Source organism: Colius striatus, chromosome 4 (genome assembly GCF_028858725.1).
Source record: "Colius striatus isolate bColStr4 chromosome 4, bColStr4.1.hap1, whole genome shotgun sequence".
In the NCBI taxonomy this organism is placed as follows: Eukaryota; Metazoa; Chordata; class Aves; order Coliiformes; family Coliidae; genus Colius; species Colius striatus.
The window spans coordinates 61,363,373-61,383,632 of record NC_084762.1 but is presented as its reverse complement, the minus strand read 5'-3'; the positions used below and the strand labels follow the sequence as shown (position 1 = coordinate 61,383,632).

At 41.7% G+C, this 20,260-nt stretch overlaps 1 protein-coding gene across 1 annotated transcript; it reads right to left on the bottom strand.

Moving 5' to 3' along the window:
• Positions 1–88: 88 nt before the first annotated feature.
• Positions 89–20,260, bottom strand: ADHFE1 (alcohol dehydrogenase iron containing 1). The gene is made up of 14 exons (XM_061995530.1): positions 20,186–20,260; positions 19,940–19,977; positions 17,741–17,784; positions 17,518–17,571; positions 16,208–16,362; positions 15,866–16,062; positions 15,383–15,460; positions 11,620–11,725; positions 10,368–10,520; positions 8,357–8,455; positions 7,356–7,434; positions 7,112–7,208; positions 3,800–3,957; positions 89–265 (listed from the first exon to the last, which is right to left on the bottom strand). The coding sequence occupies exons 1-14, from the start codon at positions 20,239–20,241 to the stop codon at positions 182–184; spliced, it is 1,398 nt and encodes a 465-aa protein (XP_061851514.1). The 5' UTR covers positions 20,242–20,260; the 3' UTR covers positions 89–181.

The window sequence follows — 20,260 nt, the reverse complement described above, 5'->3', positions numbered from 1 at the left end:
GCTTTCATTTCAAAGTAATATTTAGTTACAGATTAATTACTCAACCTTTTGGCAGTGGACAATGGAACAGAACTCAAAGGTACTCAAGTTCTCCCATTCTCTAAACAAATTTAGCCTCACATCTATACAAAATTACCTTTATGTTAGGACAGAGCACACTTTTCAGAACAACCTGTTTAAGCTAATAAAGCCTCATGGAAGCCTCGAAGAGAGCAGATAAATCTTCTTCTGTCTGGGGACGTGGTGATAGTTTAGTCACTCTCTCCTGAAAGGTTAAAGAGAAACTGGATTACAGAAGATTACCAATACATTTAATCACACAGTAGCTGAACATTTCTGTTAACATCCTTCACAGCAAAGAACAAGGTTTAGCAAATAAGTGATCAAGTAATTAAGGCTGAAACATCATCAACAGTACAGCACTTTCAATAACACCTTAGATAAAATTGCCTATAATTAAATACACAGAAGCAAGATTAGAATGCAGTTGATTTGCAAAGTCGAGGACTTCAAACACGGGGCCTATCAGTCACAGATGTCAGCATCATGCTGCAGGCTATTATCCTGGAAATATAGTCCATTTTAAAATTAATTTGATGGCACTGGAACTAGAGGTTCAATTTTTAAAGACCAAGATTTTAAAAATCCAACATTCCTCAAAGCCCAGAAAGCACTGTAGCTGGGGAGAGGACACAGTGCTTGCAACTCAGACTCTAAAAAGACAGACATAGCAAGGGACGGTGGTGAAAGTGCTTAATAAATAGCCTGACACCTTGGAATCGGAATACAAAATAGTTGTGGTTGATCTTCATTTGCGTGGTGATTCAACAGAATCTGAAGGCCCACTGACTGAAATGAAACTCAGGTATATGCTTCATTGCTCCACTTGACAAAATAACCACAAAGGCAGGGATGGCAATTCAGAAAACCCCTGTGCTACTGAGGATGAGGAGCTGTATTACAGTAGGTATTCAATTACTGCAGAAACACTCAGCTGAAAGGGCATAACATCAATGGGATCATAGAATCATTTTGGCTAGAAAAGACCTTTAAGATCATCAAGTCCAACCATTAACCTAACATTGCTGAGGCCACCACTAAACCATGTCCCTCAACACCTCATAACCAGTTTCTTCTGCTACAATCTGTTCCAACATCTCCCTCACGGAAGAGGCTGTCCCAGTAAAAACTCTACATTTCCCTCCCTCCTTTCTCACATAAGACAGTGGATGGCATTTGCTAGGGGCCTTGCCTCACTCACGAAGTGGGATGTTAGGGAAGGGCTTCTTCCAGCCCCCCCGCCCTGGGGGAGGCTCAGATCAGTGCAATGCTGCAGCGGCTCCACTTCCCTCCGCACCCATGGGGCTGCGATTTGTGGACAGGCTGGATGTGGTTACAGGGCAGGAGACGTCACCACACTATGAGCCTCACATGTGAAATATCAGTCTAGCATGGTGAGGAAGTGAGCCCAGAGAGATTCGCAGTTCATAACCATGGTGAGCATGGCTTGTGATGAGTCTGAAAAGTGCAGCTCTGTGTGTATAACCTCACCTACACGAGAAGCTTTGCTGGTGCAGTAGCAGCAAGCAAATGACACCTTTTCCCCCAGCTCTGACCAGTGCAGCCATGCACACAGACCCAGATACTTCTCTGCAGTTTTGAAATGGGATGGACAATTTAAACAGCACTAGGCCAAAAATAATCTTGTTTTTTTTCAGACTCACAATATGCAAAATATAACAATCAATGCTCAAGTACACAGTAAATTCATCACGCTTACATGAAGACACTCTGGGTCAAATTGCAGCCCTCCTGTGTACTGAGATGGACAGTTATGTGTAAAGTCACAGAGGTTGACAGGAGATAATCACCCCAACAGACTGCAGCACTTTCCAGCTAAGGGAAGCTCCTTTTCTATGTCTCACTTGGCACACAGGCACCAGCACTCCCTCTGCACAAGCCTGCTGGTATTTGCTGGTGCACAGACAGTAAGGCCCCAGTTCCCTCTGTCTGACTCAGAGCATTCTGGTCTAGTGCCAAAAATGTGCAGCTCTGAGCTCATCAGTGGTTCAGCCCCATTGTAGCTGCCTCTGATATGTCTACAGGGGGTGGGTGGGCAAGAGAACAGCCCTTCTGCCATCTCTCATTTCCAGCACTCCCTGTCTCAAACACCATCACATGAACAGCCACCTTAGGCCTTGGGAGAGCACCTTCTTTGCTAGACTCACTGCAGTCTGTTAACAGGATCAGTTTCAGCAGACTTACTTAGAAAGGAAAGCACAATTCTGTTTTAACTTCAAGTCTAAATGTTTGTCCCCAAGGAGTTCTCACTCCATGTCCATGCAGTTAGAGCAGATGAGTTTTGTTTTCCTGCAGTCTGCACTTCACAGTGTGCACAAACTACTTCATGCTGTCATCACTGCCCTGCCCTGCCTTGCTCTGTCCTGCGGACGTGAACGGGCCAGTGCTGCATTCCAAAGAAAACCTACTGCAGGGTGAAAAGAAAAAAACACACCAAAGATTAAACCAAATTAACTACCTCTGTGAGTCGTAATGGACTATTAAGGAACACTAATATATTTTCATCATGTTACATCTCATACTCAGAAATGAGGTCTGAGAAACAATTGAGTCATCTCATTTCACACAGTACACTTAATCATCAATGCCGTGAGATGACAGTAAATGAATTAAAAGCCAATTTGAGCTAAGCTAACAAACAAAAACCTCCTTAACATCTTTTGCTGAAGAACCTCCCCCAGCTACCCAAAACATGCTTTCAGTGAGATGTTGTATTTGTGATGACCTCAACCACACTGTTTTAAAGAAACAGACTGATCAAAAGAAACCTCCAGAATGCTTCATAACAATTTACTTGCATAACCTATTTGGTAGGCACTCAGAGACCTTTGTTTTTCTCCTGGCTTTGCCACTGCTCTGTTGTGTGTAATACTAAATAGTTTCACCTTTATGTCACTTTCTCAGGTATAAAATAGGCATTTTTATATTTACATTTACCCTCTGTTACAAGTTGCTCTGAGATTTATGAATGACAAGAACTAGCCATGGTGTAAAAAGCAAATAACCTTTCAGCCTTGCTACCTGGTGGAAATAAATCCTAAGTAGATAGAACAGTCTGTAGCATATGAATCAAATGGCCTTTTTACAAGCAATACACTGGAGTTTGCTTCTGGAGTGGTGTGTTGCCTTTCCTGGTGTCTTTGTAAGCAATGAAACAATAAAGGGTATTACAAGTTTAATCTATATCATCCCAGGGGACCTTATTTCAAATTCTGATGGGGGTCAATGGAACAAAAAAGCCATCTGGGGAGAAAAGTGCAGCTTCTCAATATGGAAAAGTTTCATGCAAAATGAGCTCTATCATTCTTATCAGATAGCACTTGGTCTTAAGGCTTTATCTATAACCCATCCTGCATGCATAATTAACAGAGATCGTTAGGAAACAGCAGTATCTTCTACAAAGATCAGAGGTCTATGAAAAACATCCTCTTTTTCAGAAATGTGACATTTAAAAAAGCCATGAAACATCTAGCCACTCTTTCTGAACCCATGCGAAGAACAGACTGCAGCATGCACTCCATCTCACTGAAAAGAGAAACCTAAACCGTGCAGCTGCGAAACAAAATACAGTTGACTACCCACAATTTTATTCATTGTAATTGTTTTCATGTAGGGCTAGAAATAACATTTACTTGAGAAGAAACACTTCTGTTTTTCTTTCAAAAAAAATCTGTTCTGTTTCATTTGACAAGAAAAACTGCTTTGCTTTCTGTCTTACCTGAGGCAGAGTGCCTTTGACTAACGCAGGGATGTCTGCTTTAGAATACCCAATTGCAGCTAAGCCATCATCAACATTCAGATCAAACAGGAATTTCCGGAGCGTGTCTGCCAAAATAAACCCTGCATCTTTGATTCTGGCAGCACGGATGTCAGCTCCTAAAATAAGACATAATGCCTTGACTGTAGGGTGGAGAGAGCGGAGGAAGCCTGTCTTGGACTTAATTTAATCATAATATCAGCTGAATACACATCCATACATAACAGTCACTGCCCTAAAAGCAACGTGAAGTAAAAAGAGGAACCAGTCTTCATTTTACATTTGGAACAGTTTGCGATGGGTGAAATAAAACAAGATCAGGAGAAGCAGGTAACTGCTGCCAGAAAGACTAACCGCCACATGAGGTTAACTTCCTTTCCCTTGGTGCTTACAGGCAGAAACGCTTTTCAGCCGGACTAACTGAGGGGTGGAAAGAAGCTAACCCATGAACGTCAGTGGCATTTATTTTTACGGACAGTGTGCCAAACGTTAGATTTATTTTAGGGCCTTGAGTTTGCTGACACCTAGAGGACACGCAAACCACGGACGGCGCTGTCCCATCAGTGACACATTCAAACCGAGTACCAGAGCATGTCGGCTGAGAAAGACAAGGAGGTGGCAGGGTAGTGTTCAAGGGGTTAAGAATACCCTAAACTTATTGCCATTTGAGTACGTGATGGCTTGTGTAGGTCAATGTAGAAGTCAAGAGGAGGAACTGGTATCTTTGAAACGTGTACTGAACAGTAATGAAAGCATCAATATAAAAGATTCCCAAGAACAGCTTGCCTCCCCCACTTCAATGAATGGTTAGGACTTGCTTCAAAGTGATAATAAACACATGTCCAGATAGAAGACACAGGTTCCTCCATATGATTTCTTTTCAAACAAAGCTGAGTTAAATTTGTTCTCTGTGTAACCTCAATGATGTTACACCAGAACTATGTGAGGTTCAAGTGCAATACTGAGAGATGAGTAAGAGCACAACATAGCTACAGGAAAAATATTTTCAGTGATCCTCATGCAGTTCAGTGTAACATTCAAAGGGTTTTAAGTGATCAGGAGAGCAACAGGCTCATTTGAAGAGATATTTGGGTAGTAAGACTAGCAGTACTGTAGTAGGCAATGTCTGGGAGAAATTGATAAATAAGGTATGACAAGAGTCTTGTACGATGTTTTGTGCTGTTGGGTTTATGCCATGCAGTTTGAGTTTATACTGGGGCAAAAAATCCAGTATCTTCAGAGAGTAAAGTAAAAGGGAAAGGGAGGAAGGAAGTAAAGGTCAGTAAATGTGAAGTGCAGTTTTAAAATATTACCATAGTTCTAGTACTTTCTCTGTGCTCAACCTAAAGGATACATCAGTCTTTCATTGTAGTTAGAAAACTTCTGGCCCCACACACGCACACCGATTTCAGCTGTTTAAGAACCCACCCAGGGAGGTATGAAGCTTTTTCTGGACGTACCCAAGTTCACAGCTGTACATACACACAACATAACTATTTAGTAATCTGCTTCATGTTATAAAATACCTTCTTAGTCATTGCATTTGGCAACATGACAGATTTAAATCAGCTATTGCAGTCAGTTGGACTCTGGACTTGAATCAGAAGTAAACAGACCAAGTGGGAATTAACAAATTCGATTCCATGTGACATGTTTTCAGCAGAGTCCCTTTACAGCAAGGCAAGCAATAACGTAGTTTAAATTTATATTCAAAAAATTAACCAGGCTTTTAGGAACAGAACTTCTGGCAGCAGTTCAGACCACAAAACCTAAAGGAACTGCTTTTCAACCATTTGTTTTAAAATCAAGGAGCCAAAGTGCAAATTCTCTGATACACTATGCTGGCCAGTTATCCATAAACACTTTCTTAGTCTGCTTTGAGTCGTGTGTTACGGCTGTAGGAACACAGACATTTTGTAGCTGAGTATACAGTTCCAGCTAGGTTTGTGTTCAGGTTTTGACCACAGGCAGGACTGCATACTTCGGAGGAGGGCTGAACAACCCCATAGCCAATATTTGTAAAATAAATGGCATTTTTCCCAAAAACAATTTTTCTAATCATGTTGGTTTACATCCTTTGTGAAATACTGTGATTCTTTCATTGTCTATAGAAAAGTCCCACTCTTTCTCAAAATCCACAAGGCTTTCAGATTACTTATATAAGGAAGTTGTACATATGACTGGATTGCTGTGACTTGCATTCAAAAGGCTGATCACATAAAGGACTGAGCACAAATTTTCCCTATACCAGGAAAGCTGCCCTAACCACCATCTCTCTGCTCTCTACATTGCTGTGCATGTGACGGCAGCTGCTCGTTAGCGAGAGTAGGTATTAGCAGCAGTTCAGCTACAGCACACAATCTAGTACAGACAGAAAACTCGACTCTACATGTAAATAAATTATCCCACAACAGAGCCAAGCTGTCACAGCTAGACTGCTACCAGCTCCACCAAAAGCTAATTTACTACACAGCCATGCTGAGGGTGCAAGGAAGATATATCCCCTCTCTAGGAAACCTTCTGGTGGCAGGTTACACAGAAAACAAAGCACTGTATGAAAAGGCAACCTTTAAATGAGCTGTTAGCTTGCAACATGAACTTTTTTCTACTAAGGAGGAAAGGTCACTTTGTTCATTAACCCACCTCTCAGCCATCATAGATATGTCCACAAGACAGCTACTCCTTTTTTTCCCTTGACACTGGCCACTGTGAAATCCCAACACTTACAAACAAGCTTAGGCCTACATTAGAAACAGTAAAACCCATGGTTGTGTACCATGGAAAAGAGCAGGAGTGATTTGGAACACTTTGCCCTAATTTGCTGCCACTGCAGGGAATTAGTTAGGTAAAATTCTTCCTCTGAGCTAATGGACACACCTGAGTGCTAGTTTGTTTTGCAGTATCTCCTCTGAAGTAACTAGTCTCCATCATGCACCAAGAGAGACGCCAATCACAGCTACTCTCTCCTGATTCATAACAGATCTGCAGTTAATTTCAGCTGCCCAGTTTTCTGGCCAAGATGCAGACTTCTCCAGCTTGCTTCTCTAACTAATGTATCGAACATCCAATATAAAAATGTAGCATTATTCTATCTAAGTTTGCATTATGTGTAACTCAGGGAGACACCAGGATCTTGTTTTTTAAACTTAAAACCACTGCCACAACCAACTAGAAATGCTTGAACATATTTTTTTTCCTTCTTTTTCCTCCTGAGAAGACACTTTGGAAAGAATTCCATTTGTATGGGTAAGTTGTACTCACACAGATCCCTACCTAGTATCTCTGCAGCTTCCAGGTGCCGCTCCGGAAGTATCTGTGCTGTGAAAGCAAACACTGCTGGGGATGTCAGCACCACAGAAAGGCCATGTGGCTGGGGAGAAAACACACGAGGAAAAAGGAAAAAAAAGTCACATCAACAGGACATGTACTTTCAACTTCAATGTGCTGTAATACTTATTAATGTGAGACAACAGGATTGAAATGTAGAATACAAAAACAAAGATAAACCAAGTTTTACCACTAAAGAGTGATCCACATTATAATCCTTTGGTTTGTAAGTTTTCACCAAACCAGAAATAGGGTAAGACATTCCATGGCTGGAATAGAGTAGAGAGAAAAGTGGTTAGGGCAGCTCTCCTCGTGCCTGGAAAATTTGTGTTCAGCCTTTTGTGGGGTCAGGCTTCTGCATGCAAGTCTCTTAGGCAGAGACGCTCAAAAGATATTTAGGTACAACTATGCTACAGATATTGTGTACAGACAGCCCTCACTCTTCTGCACCTTAGGGACCTAGCCTTACTTTGTGAGTGTGAAGTTACGTTACTCTGCTGTCTGGACTGAAAAGTGCTCAGTTACTAATACAGATATGCCAAAAATAGCATCATCTGCATCCCTACCTGATCACACTGCCTGAAAAAACACCCCATCAATTTTAAAGCAGAATTAAAGAGTGGATTTGCTCAAACAAAATGAATGAAAGGAAAGTCTCTGAAGAGAACGAGTACTAATAACTTCTCTACACGATTCAGGCTTAAGCTTTGCTTCTCTGAGATTTTCACTCATCTGAAACTACATTGCCTTGCAACACTAATTACAGCTTATTTCAGCCTGCTGAATGCCTACCCCACGGGCAAATTTACAGACAATTGCACCAGTTCAGGAACGGCACAAGATTGCCTCATTATGGTCTCACTGCAGAACAGCTAGCATAAAATCCACCATTTTAAATGTCATAGATGTTTGGGGATTTTTGGTTTTTTTTTCCCCCTAACTATGGCTTTTACTCTCAAGGAAGATAAAGAAGGCCATGTTTTGTAATTTTCATATGATTAGATTTCAGCATTACAAGGCAGGATACATAACCCTCATACACATAATACCAAGAGCCCATCAATTTCTCCTAGGCCAAGCTAGAATGCTTACTATATACTCAGCAACAAAGGCAGTGATGTCTTTGACAGTCTGAAACAAACAGCAGCTAGAAGTTGACCTCAGATGGGCTTGATATTTTTCTGTACTCACCAGAGATGAACACCAGCATTACCAAAGCCAATACCAGCAAAAGCACTTGCTAGGTGCATGTGGGCTCTTGCTTCCAGGTCATCAGGATTCCTGATGGCTCTGTGCACCATGGACACAAAGGTATCAGTGAATTCACAGATGGATTGGTAGTTCAGGGTAGAGAAAAGAGAGAGGGCTTCTTTATAGACAAACACACAAAAATCTCTAAGATAAGCTGAAATAAAAATGCTGGAAATGGGACTGGGTCACACTTCAGTCAGAAAACAATCTTGCTTTTGGATCAGTAAGTACATCAAAGTGATTCAGTGAGAGGCAAATTTCCTTTCACTTTTCCAAAACCTCAGTAAATAGAGTGAATTTAGCCATATTCATCTCAGTGGTGGTTTAAACAATTAGGCAACTAGTAAATTAGCTTAAACTACTTAGGCAATCCTGTGTATGGCTCCCTATGTACATATAGTCTGGACCCCACTGTCTGTGTGAGGAGAGGACAGGGTTCCTTCCTTCCCTTCCTACATGTCAGACCATTCAAATACTTTTGACAACATGGAGAAAATGTCTCAAGAGTAGATTCCACAGGAACAATAAACAACTACTTTGACTAAGCAGGTACTCTAAAAAGTCTTTTATAAAAAAAAACCCCACATTGATCTGTATTAGAAGTGCACCTGGCACTGTACAAAGCTGCATACAAACTGAAATGTCATCGACAGGGATCAAACCCAACTCCTGTCAAATCAAAACAATCTAAATTGAAGGTCTTCTAAGCATGGACTATTTTTCAGTAAAAGGATCTCTTTCCACATTTTTAACTGCATGTAACCTTCTTGATGGATGTACAATGAATTTACAGTGAAGGTCACAGAACTGACACTAGCAGTATATCCTTCAGCTTGTTACATTTCCCTTTATAAAGATCCTTTGAAAAATATGCAGAAGCTGCTTTCCTATGAACTGAGCAGCTTGAAATAATTCTGAGAACTTATGAAACAGAGTCACAAAGGCAAAGTTGTCCTCAAGACAGCCTAGTAACTCTAATTTTACTCTAAATTTTATTTGAAAATATTTTTGTTTTATTTAAGAGAAATCCAGGGTAGGAAATGAAGGTTTAATATAGTAGTTTGCCTAATCTTTTGATTATCTCAGGGATGGTGACTCCATCACCTCCCTGGGCAGCGTGTTCCAGTGCTAAACAAGTCTCTCAGTGAAAAAGTTCTTCCTAATTTCCCAACTAAACTTCCCCATGCACAATGTGAGCCCAGCTCCTCATGTATCATCACTCAATACTTGTAAGAAGAGATCGACTCTCACCTCACTACAGCCTCCTTTAGGGTAGTTGCAGAGAGTGATCATGTCTTCTCTCAGACTCCTTTTCTCCGCGCTAAACAACCCCAGTTCTCTCAGCTGCTCCTCCTCAGACTTGTTCTCCAGACCATTCCTTCACTAGCTTCGTTGCCCATCTCTGGACACCCTCCAGCACCTCAGTGTCCTTCTTGTAGTGAGGGGCCCAAAACTGAACACGGTATTTGAAGTGTGGCCTCACCAGCAATGAGTACATGGGGAAAATAATTTCCTTGGTCCTGCTGGCCACACAATTTCTGATACAATCCAGGCTGCCATTGGCCTTCTTGGCCACCTGAGCACACTGCTGGCTCATATTTTGCTGGCTGCTGATTAACAACCCCAGGTTCTTTTCCACCAGACAGCCTTCCAGCCACTCTGCCCCAAGCCTGTAGCATTGCATGAGGTTGCTGTGGCCCAAGGGCAGGACTCAGTGCTTGACCTTGTTGAACCTCATGCGGTGGGCCTCAGTCCATTGCTCCAGCCTGTCCAGGTCCCTCTGAAGAGCATTCCTGTCCTCAATGCAGGTCTACGCTTCTGTCCAGCTTGGTGTTATCTGTGAACTTACTGAGACTGCACACAATACCCTCATCCAGAACATTCTAAGCATCCGTGTTTGGGAACTGAAGACTGAACATACTGCAAAGAGGGTGGCTGTTAAACGTATTACCTTTTCAAATATTTAGCCACGATGCGCAGAGCGTGAAGAGCCCAGACGTCACTGATGGGGTTGCTGCCTTGGTAAGCTGGTCGGTTGATGGGATTTGAAGGGCACGGGCTGCGCATGTTGTAAGGAAGAGCAGTGTAGGATTCTAGAGCATGGCTGAAAAATATTTCAAATTATTTAAGTGGGAGAGCTCCGTTTTGCTGCCCTTTGAAGGCACAGAAGGCAAAATCCAAATGCAGCCATAACCCATCACCTCCCACCATGCTGTAAGTTAGGCTGGATGAACTGGCATCTTAGGGTGCAACACTTTTCACTGAAGAACTCTGTGTATCTGCAATGGCTGTATTTCCTTCCTGCACAACAGGAACTGTAAGAGGCTGTATGCACTGCAAGCACTGTAAGTTATCTTTCTTTTTAAAATATAGGAGCATGATATTCAAGCTCAGTGGAACTGTCAACAGTCTCATCTCCCAGATATGAATCTCACTACATAAAGAAGGGCACTGCCTAAACTGTCACATTTAGATGTACAAAGCTACAGGCAAACCATCTGCACCTATGAACAAATGCATCAATGCCATTACAGACGCTGTAGTTCAGGATACTTCACCAAGCCTGAGAGATCACACAGCTTCGTAACACATCTATTGCTTTAATACACACAGCACCCAGACGCAAAGCAAGCTCTGACCCTCTGAATAGAAACTTCCATGCATTTTGGGCAGTTAAAATCTGTAGGTTTAAGATGAAAAAAAAAAATTATGCCAAGTGAAAAGCATATTATGAGAGAGACTCTGAAGATGGTCATAACTGGACTAAGACCTTTCAGCAACCCACAAGCCCTCACAAATTTTTGTTGACATGTGGCAAATCCTTACTCTCCATTCCCTGCCATATCTGAGAGACATGCTAAACACTGTCACAATTGTGATTAACTGTCTTCTTGATCTCTTAAAAAGGGCCACCTGGACTCTCTTCCCTGACAACAGCCATCCTGGAAAAAAAATGGTTTCTCCCATGTGCTGCAAAACCACTACAGTTTCTGCAAATGAGTGATTTGTTTCCGCGCATTCTGAGGAAGGTAGTGAAATTAAGTAAAGAGGAAGGTACAACAGAGAGCACCTTAACATGAACTGGAAACGGAGAAAAAAGATTATCCTTTTCTGCTCCTAAAAGGTATTACTTCTCTACAATCATCAGAGTAAAAATACAAAATTGTAATAAATTCAAGTAGCAGCCCACATAGAAAACTCACCAAAGCACATCAAAGCCACTGTTGGCCACTATTCGCTCAGGCATAGACAGGGTATGCAAAGGATCAACAATGCCTAATGTTGGCTTAATGGCTCTTGAAGCAATACCTGCAATATGTGAGGAGAATGAGTTAAAGATTTTTTTGCAACAAAATAGGACAAGACAAGCCTAAGATTCAAAACACAACAATAATGAGGGGAAATTATTTGATACTATGAAGATAAAAACAAAGAACAAGAAGGAAGGGTCTAAGTCTTACTATGATGGTCTCTGTTAGAGAGTTACATGATTTGAGTCTGTCACCTGAAGTAAATTATTCCAGACAGTGTTCTCTCTCTGTAATCCTCCCTGAGTAGCCGATACATCCAAAATGACTGGTGGGGAGGTAGTAGAGTTGCTGTCTATATAAGTGAGCAACTAGAGTGCATTGAGCTCTGCCTAGACAAGTTGGGGCAAGTTGAGTGCTTAAGGGTGAGAATTAAGGAGCAGAGTAATATGGGTGATACAATTGTGGTAGTTCACTATAAACCACCTGATCAGGAAGAGGATGTGCATGAGGCCTTCTACAAACAGCTGAGAGCTGCCTCACCATCTCAATCCCTGGTCCACATGGGGGACTTTAATCACCCTATATATTTGCTATATACATATATCTATATCTCCTCAGCCAGGCACGCATTGTCCAGGAGGTTCCTACAGAATGTTGATGAAAACTTTATGTCACAAGTGGTCAAGGAGCCAACAAGGAGAGCTGTGCTGCTGGACCTGGTGCTAACAAACAAAAAATGTCTGGCTGGGGATGTGAGGTTGGAGGCAACCTTGGCTGCAGTGACCATGAGACAGATCCTGTGTGGAAGAAGCAGGACACCAAGCTGGGTTGCAACCCTGGACTTCAGGTAAGCTGGCTTTGGCCTCTTCAAAGACCTGCTTGGAAGAGTCTCATGGGACAGGATTCTAGATGGTAGGAGTGCCCAAGAAAGCTGGTTGATCTTCAAGCACCACTTCCTCCAAGCCCAAGATTGGTGTGTCCCCACAAGTTGAAAATCAGAAAAAGGAGGCAAGAGGCCTACATGGATGAAAAAAGAACTACTGGACTACTCAAGGAGAAGAAAGAAATCTCTGTAAGTTGGAAAAAGAGCCTGGTTGCTTGGAAAGAGTAAAGGAACATTGCCAGTGTATGCAGGGACAAAACCAAGAAGGACAAAGCCCTTTTGGAAAATTAAACCTGGCAAGAGAAGGAAAACAAGGTGGGCTTTTTCAAATATATCAGCAGCAAAAGAAAGATTAGGGAAAACGTGAACCTGCTGATGAGCAAGGAAGGTGCCTTGGTGACAGAGGATGCAGAGAAGGCAGAACTACTGAATGCCTTCTTTGCCTCAGTCTTCACTGCCAAGGTCGGCCCTCGAGAAGCCCAGTCCCTGGAGGATAGTAGGATAGTCTGGAGAATGGAAGACTTTCCCTTGGTGGATGAGGATGGGGTTTGAGACCTGATGGGCAAGCTGCACACTCAAAAATCTATGGGACCTGACAGGATGCATCTGTGAGTGCTGAGGGAGCTGGCTGATGTTATTGCTAAGCCACTCTTCATCATTTTCAAAAGAATGTGGAGGACAGGTGAGGTGCCTGAGAACTGAAGGCAGGCCAATCTCACTCCAGTCTTCAAAAAAAGTTAAGAGGAGGACCTGGGAAACTACAGGTGGATCAGCTTCACCTCCATCCCTGGAAAGGTGATAGAACAGCTCATCCTGGATGCCATCTCTAAACACATGAAGGAAAAGATGGTTATCAGGGCAAGTCAACATGGATTCACCAAGGGGAGAGCAGCAGATGTCATCTACCATGACTTCAGCAAGGCTTTTGACACTGTCTTCCCATAACATCCTCATCAGAAAGCTCAGGCAGAGTGGGTTGGATAAGGGGACAGTGAGATGGACCAAGAACTGTCTGAATGACAGAGCCAAGAGGGTGGTGATCAATGGCACAGACTTGAGTTGAAGGCCTGTGGCCAGTGGAGTTCCACAGTTCTGGGGCCAGTCTTGTTCAACATCTTCATCAATGACCTGAATGAGGGGACAGAGTGTACCCTCAGCAAGTTGGCTGATGACACCAAACTGGGAGGACTGGCTGATTCCCCAGAAGGCTGGGGGATCCATTCAGCAGGATCTTGATCGGCTTGAATCTGGGAAGGAACAACCCCACGCACCAGTACAGGCTGGGGATTGACCTGCTGGAGAGCAGCTCTGCAGAGAGAGACCTGGGAGTCCTGGTTGATAGATAATAAAGTAACCATGAGCCAACAATGTGCCCTCATGTCCAGGAAGGCCAATGGCATCCATGGATGCAACAAGAAGAGTGTGGCCAGCAGGTCAAGGGAGGTTCTGCTTCCCCTTCTACTCTGCCCTGGTGAGGCCTCATCTGGAGTCCTGTGTCCAGTTCTGGGCTACCCGGCTCAAGAGGGACAGAGAACTTCTGGAGAAAGTCCAGTGCAGGGCCGCCAAGATGATCAGGGGACTGGAGCATCTTCTTTATGAGGAAAGGCTGTGGGATCTGGGGCTGTTCAGCTTGGAGGAGACTGAGGGGGGACCTCATTAATATTTAGAAGTATTTACAAAGCATATGTGAAGAGGACGGGGCAGCATTTTGTAGTGTCCCATGACAGAACAAGGGATAATGGGATGAAGCCGAAGCACAAAAAGTTCCATGTAAACATAAGAAAAAGCTATTTTACTGTGAGGGTGATGAAGCCCTGGCACAGGCTGCCCAGGGAGCTTGTGGAATCTCCTTCTCTGGAGGTTTTCAAAACCCATCTGGACGCGTTCCTGTGTGACCTGATCTAGGTGGACGTGCTTTGGCAGGGGGGTTGGACTAGATCTTTAGAGGTCCTTTCCAACCTCTGCCATTCTTTTATTCTGTGACTGTGCTGAATGTAATTTGCAACAGCATTCTTGGATTTATATCTTCTGTGAACAACCAGAGGGCAAGACTGGTTTGTGTCTACAGTCTCTTGCAATTGCTAATTGCTGTCTTCAGCATCTGTAATAAACATGCCCTCATTTTTTTCTTTAAGGGGACACAGATGCAGCATTGAGAGCTATACAGACAGATGGACTATGTATCGACTAGAAAACTGTGAGCTATGGTCGGAACTGCTTAGCACACCGATTTGGGTCCCAAGTATTGTAGATTGTGTGGCATATAAAATCCACATGTTTAGAAGTAAAAGCTCAAAATGGCTATGAAGATTAAGATGACATTTTAGCCTTATTCTTTATTTGCCAGGTATGAAAAAGCCAAAAGAAGACAGTGCCCCTCATTTGCACAGCATCTCAGGCCTGAGGTTTCAAAAGTCAGAAACAGAAACATTTGGTTGCAATTACGCAACAAAGAAAAAGAAGTCTTAAAAGCAGAAAGAAAAACACAGAGGAAATAAGGAACAGTTGGTTGACCCTGAGTCTAAGTAGAAATTTCCTTTGCAATTAACATTTTCTGGCATTTTAGGACTTGGAGGATTTTAGTTTCCTGTTTTGCCTTCAAACTATAATCCACTTGTATTACATAGGTATTTCATTATGTTAATGTGCTATAAATTTAATTCAAAGAGGAAACATTTAAGCTCTTCAAATTTGCCTGTGGCAGTTGAATCAAACAAAATGACACCTGAAATGCCATGCAGTATCCCTTTTTTTCCAGGCAGGGAAATAATGAAGACATTGGAAAAGCAACTGTCTTGAATTGTAGCCAAAAATACCCAACCCAAACCTCACCAGTTTTTACTTTTAGTTCTTTGAAGTCAAAAATGGCAACACCAGTGGTTTCACTTCCAGTTCCAGCTGTTGTAGGAACTTAAAAGGAAGAATGGGGATAACAACAAATTATAAGTTACACATGATATTGTAAAATAAATACATAAAACCACAATACTAACGTCACCAACAATACAGGATCCAGGAAAATCTCTGAGGTATCCCTGATCCACAGCCAACAGGCCAAAGAGAAACAGCCACTTAGATCTCTTTTCTCAGTAAAAAGAGTCAAACTCAGCTAAACAAGACAAATGTGACAAAAACTGTGGGTTTACTTACACTGAAGTAAATGGCACAGTTGCTGCTGAATGGGAGGAGAAGTAAGCCCAAACAAAATTGAAACAATCATGGTAAACTGATTTCAGTAGAAATATCGTATGGAATGCAGAATAACTCTCCTTCCCCTAGCTCTCCCTCTTCACACCCCTCCACTTCCTGCTTTACCTGCAATGAGTGGCTTGAGGGGCACAGTGACAGGCTTCCCTTTCCCAATAGGAGCATTGACATAATCCAAGAAGTCTGACGTAGGGCTGGATGCATACAGGTTGGCAGCTTTACAGGTGTCTATTGCAGACCCACCTCCAACAGCAACATAGGCATCAAACTCGCCCTTTTTAGCAAATTCAATGGCGTCCAGGAAACTTGGAAAACAAGAAAAGCTTTCCAATTAGTCGTGAGAAAAGCAGTACAGAGAAAAACTAAGACCAGAGTAGAGGTCACAAAGAGGTGTTACAACAGCTGCAGGACGTACTGTAAAAGCCCAGGACGTACTGTCAGAAGTAGTACCTTTGGTCTGTTGGCTCCACCCGGACATTGTCATACATCTGAAAGTTTATACCATATTTTGCCAAGGAATTCAATACAGCATTCACAGGAGGGAGTTGGGAGAGGTTTTTATCTGTCATCAAACAAACTCTTCTAGCACCAAGATTCTGCAAGTCCTACAACAATGATGAATCAGAAAAACAAACAAGTGGTTTAAAATCAACTGGACTATTTAAATATTGATCCAAATCCATGGAACCATTTAATGATAATTTAAAAAATAACCTAAAAATAGTTGATTGCTGTAATTTTTTTGAAACAGTATCAGCTAAAGAGGATTAACCACCAGAAAACAGCAGAAAATATAAAGCTGCCAAACTTGAGTCTTAAGATAGAAGAACATGAACGCTAAAGGTGCTGAACAATTGAAAACCACATTAAGACTACAGTAAAATGTGATTTTTTTTTTTCAAAATATTTTTCTCCTACACAACTCCTATGACATAAAAAGGCACAGGTTAGGTTTCCCCTAAGTGCCTACTCAAGCACAGCATTAAAATCTTGAAAATTTAATACTGAATATTAATTTATTGTTGAAAAATCAAGATAAGGTGGCAAAAAGAGGAAAAATAATACTACGTCCTAAGCTTTGCTAAATTAATTGTCACAATAGCTATACCATACATGCATTCCAAATAATCCTAATGCTGTTTAAAGACAGAAGTTCTGTCTAACTTCATTTATGGACTGCTAATACACCATACAGATTTGCAAATAAAAAAGAGAACTGTTAATGCCATAAATGCCAATGAGAGAGGAAAAAAGTAATGAATTAAAAAAGCCCAACAATAAATACAAACTGGAATAATGTACTCAGGTGAATCACCTCACATTGCTGAAACAAAAAGTTCTGCACTTGTGCAGTGCAAACTCAGAGCTGAATAAATATCCACTTAATTTAATGGAAACTCTCTGATTCATTTTAATGAGCACTGGAAGAGACAAAACTGATCTTGAGAAAATCCTCGTGAGTCACTGGGATTCAAAACTTTTTGAGTTAAATTCCCTGTCACAGAAAAATATTGCTGCATAATTCTGGCAAATCATCAACAATCTAATTATCTACAAAGCTGCCCTTCACACCTCCACTCATACCACAGCAACACCGATGTAACATACTTCTGTTTTTAACCAGCAGGATGTTTCAACCTTTTTACAATGGCATGTATGACTACACATGCTGCAAAGCTTTCCCTTTTCAAATGGATTGATATCACCAGCAGCCCTTTAGAAAATAACTTTTCATCAGTGATGGGCTTAGGAGAGCTTACCATGCCAATCTCTTTAGTAACTCCTTCTCCATATCGGATGTTCGAAATGGCCATCTACAAAAAAACCCCATATTTTTAATGCAAAAAGTGGAGAAATAGCATCTAGTCCCAAACATCCAAAATGAAAGAGAAATATATACTCATGTAAATATTTGTTAAACCTCATATTTTTAAGTATAAAGATTCTACTTTTAAATAAAATACATTTTGTTGGTAAATCTACCTCAAATGCATAGTCTGTATTTCCCAGCGTAGGTCGTTCAGTGACTGAAACAGAAACGAAACAGTAAAATTAGGGAACAAAAAAATTACTTCAATCTGTATCTCAAGACTAAAGTTGACAGATTCCTTTGCTTTTAAAATCACTAATATATTTGCTCAGATCATCTTGGCTTGTCTGAGTAACAGTTACCCATTTAATCTCTTGTTGTTTGTGAGATTAAATGATCCAAGTTGTTAATTTGATTACTATACATTCATATATTCATTATATATTCATATATATTCATATTTTAATACAAATCCATGAGACATCCTCCATATGTACCTGGATTGAGAACATCTTTTGTACGTATGAGAGTAATACTGACAGGTGTTTATATTTCTTTTTTTAGTTCTGCCTAGTCCTAAACTTGCAGGTGAAACTGAATTGCTTGCTTGAAAAATAAGAAATTGCATGCATTGCTAATAATAAACAGAGTTTTAATAAGGATTGGTGTGTCACTATCAATTTTACTTAGTAGAATAGAGAAGATATTGACAAGGATAGTATTTCAGTCACATTCGTACTGTGCCATTTCATTCTTGCATGAATTTCCACAAAACTCCCCATTTCCTGCATATCCTGATTTGCCACAAAATGAAACAAAACTGCAGCAACTGAAACAGTCTATTCTTCTCCAAGAAAAGATCAGATGAGGCATTCTCCTTTTCCTGCCAAAGTCATGCCTTCTGTCTGCTATATTAATTGAAAATATGCAATTTGGATTCAGATTCAATGAGTGGAGCCATGATAATGAGTCTTACAGACACTCTGGGGTGCACTGAAGCACTGACCCACAACAGTAACAGAGAGATGTATTAAAATCCTTTATGCACTTTCTATTCAGGCTCAGGCCAGCTGCTATCAGCTCTTTCACTGCCATCTCTTGCCAGGCTGTACATATTTGACCTCTCCTGGAGTTTGAGTCTGCTGTATTCTCAGTCATTAACTTGACAGGCTTAAAAACATGTCCAAGCCATTTACTCTCTTGCTTTCTGACAGTATTATTGGGTGCCCAGCTGTTAATTCTTAAGCCAAACTTAAATTTCAGGAAGAATTTTACTTCAAAAGTAAGTTAAAAAATGTAACTATTTCTTAACATTGTGATGAAACAGTGAACATTTTTTTTATGCTACAGTCACTGTTAAATCAATTCCTACTCTTTGGAGAGGTGCTGAACTGATATCATCTTGCTACATTACAGACTCAATTACTGCCTAAAACTTACAGAGAGGGTTCTTAACTAAGACTTCTATTTAACAAGTGCTTAGTTTGAAATGACTGAGTAGGTCATCAAGCAGACAAGCAGAAGAATGAGACTCCATTTCTCCACTGTGCTACTGTCTTGTTTGTCTTGGATTAAACAAATATCTGAACAAATATCAGCTTTTCCACATGTAAAATGGTAATGTCAATTCTTTAAAAGTGTTTTAAGTGAAGCAAGTGAAAACAAGCCACTTGGACTTACATGGTGCTGAGATTATGGCCAAAAAGACTATTTTGTTTAATAGAAAATACATAGATTATACATACTAGGTACCTTCAGAGTTTTAAACATGGAACATGTGGGATGTATTAAATGACTAAGAACATCTGGAGACTGATAGCTATTCCCATAGCCTGCATACCGTCAACACAAACAGAAGTTCCTCCCAGAGTGACTCGGTGCAGTTCACCTGCTCTTCCTTCACAACCCTGGCCTAAGCGAGCTGCGTTCTCAGGACTGAATGTATGAAAAGCCTGCAGCGACAGTATTTGCCAGGCCGTAGCAGATTTTTGTGAATAGTTCCTTTCTATTCATATTGCTTCCTGCTTTTTTTCTAATTTAACAGATGCATATGTTCCCCCTCGAAAGCAGATCTAAAGTGGACATGGCTCAGGTGATGACAGCAGTAGTAGCAGACAGCCAATTTCTGATGGACTTGCCTCATGACAAGAGGGAGGAGCGAGAGGATGTGTTACTTGTGGCTTGTGGAAACAGTGAATTTCTCCAGCAACTGCTATCATAGAGTTGCAAAACAGACTGCTTACTTTATCCTTCAGATGGTTCTCTTTCCTACCTGTGACCTACACTCTCTGCCCAGATTACACCAATACATACGGCTCTACTGGGCCATGGTCTCCTTCAGAGTTATTTTGGAGGCACAAATTAAGTCTTACCTTGGGAGTAAGTGTGGCAATGGCTCGGGCACCGACATCTAGTTAAACGGTTAAAAAATAAAGAGGCGTGGTTAAAAGGGAAAACTAAAGCAGAGACCCGGGCTGCCCGTGTGCAGCGGGGGGTCAGCGCCCGGAAGGGGGTAGAAGGAGACCCCAGGGAGGGAGCAATCGCTGGTTTTCATGTTTCTAAAGCGGCGGCCACCCGCCTTCGCCCCCGCCGCCATCCCTCTGCCGGCCCGCACTCACCCGGCCTGCTGCAGCTGCCGCAGGAGCCGGGCGACCCGCTCCCGCCCGGCCGCCATCGCCGTGGCTTCGCGGGAC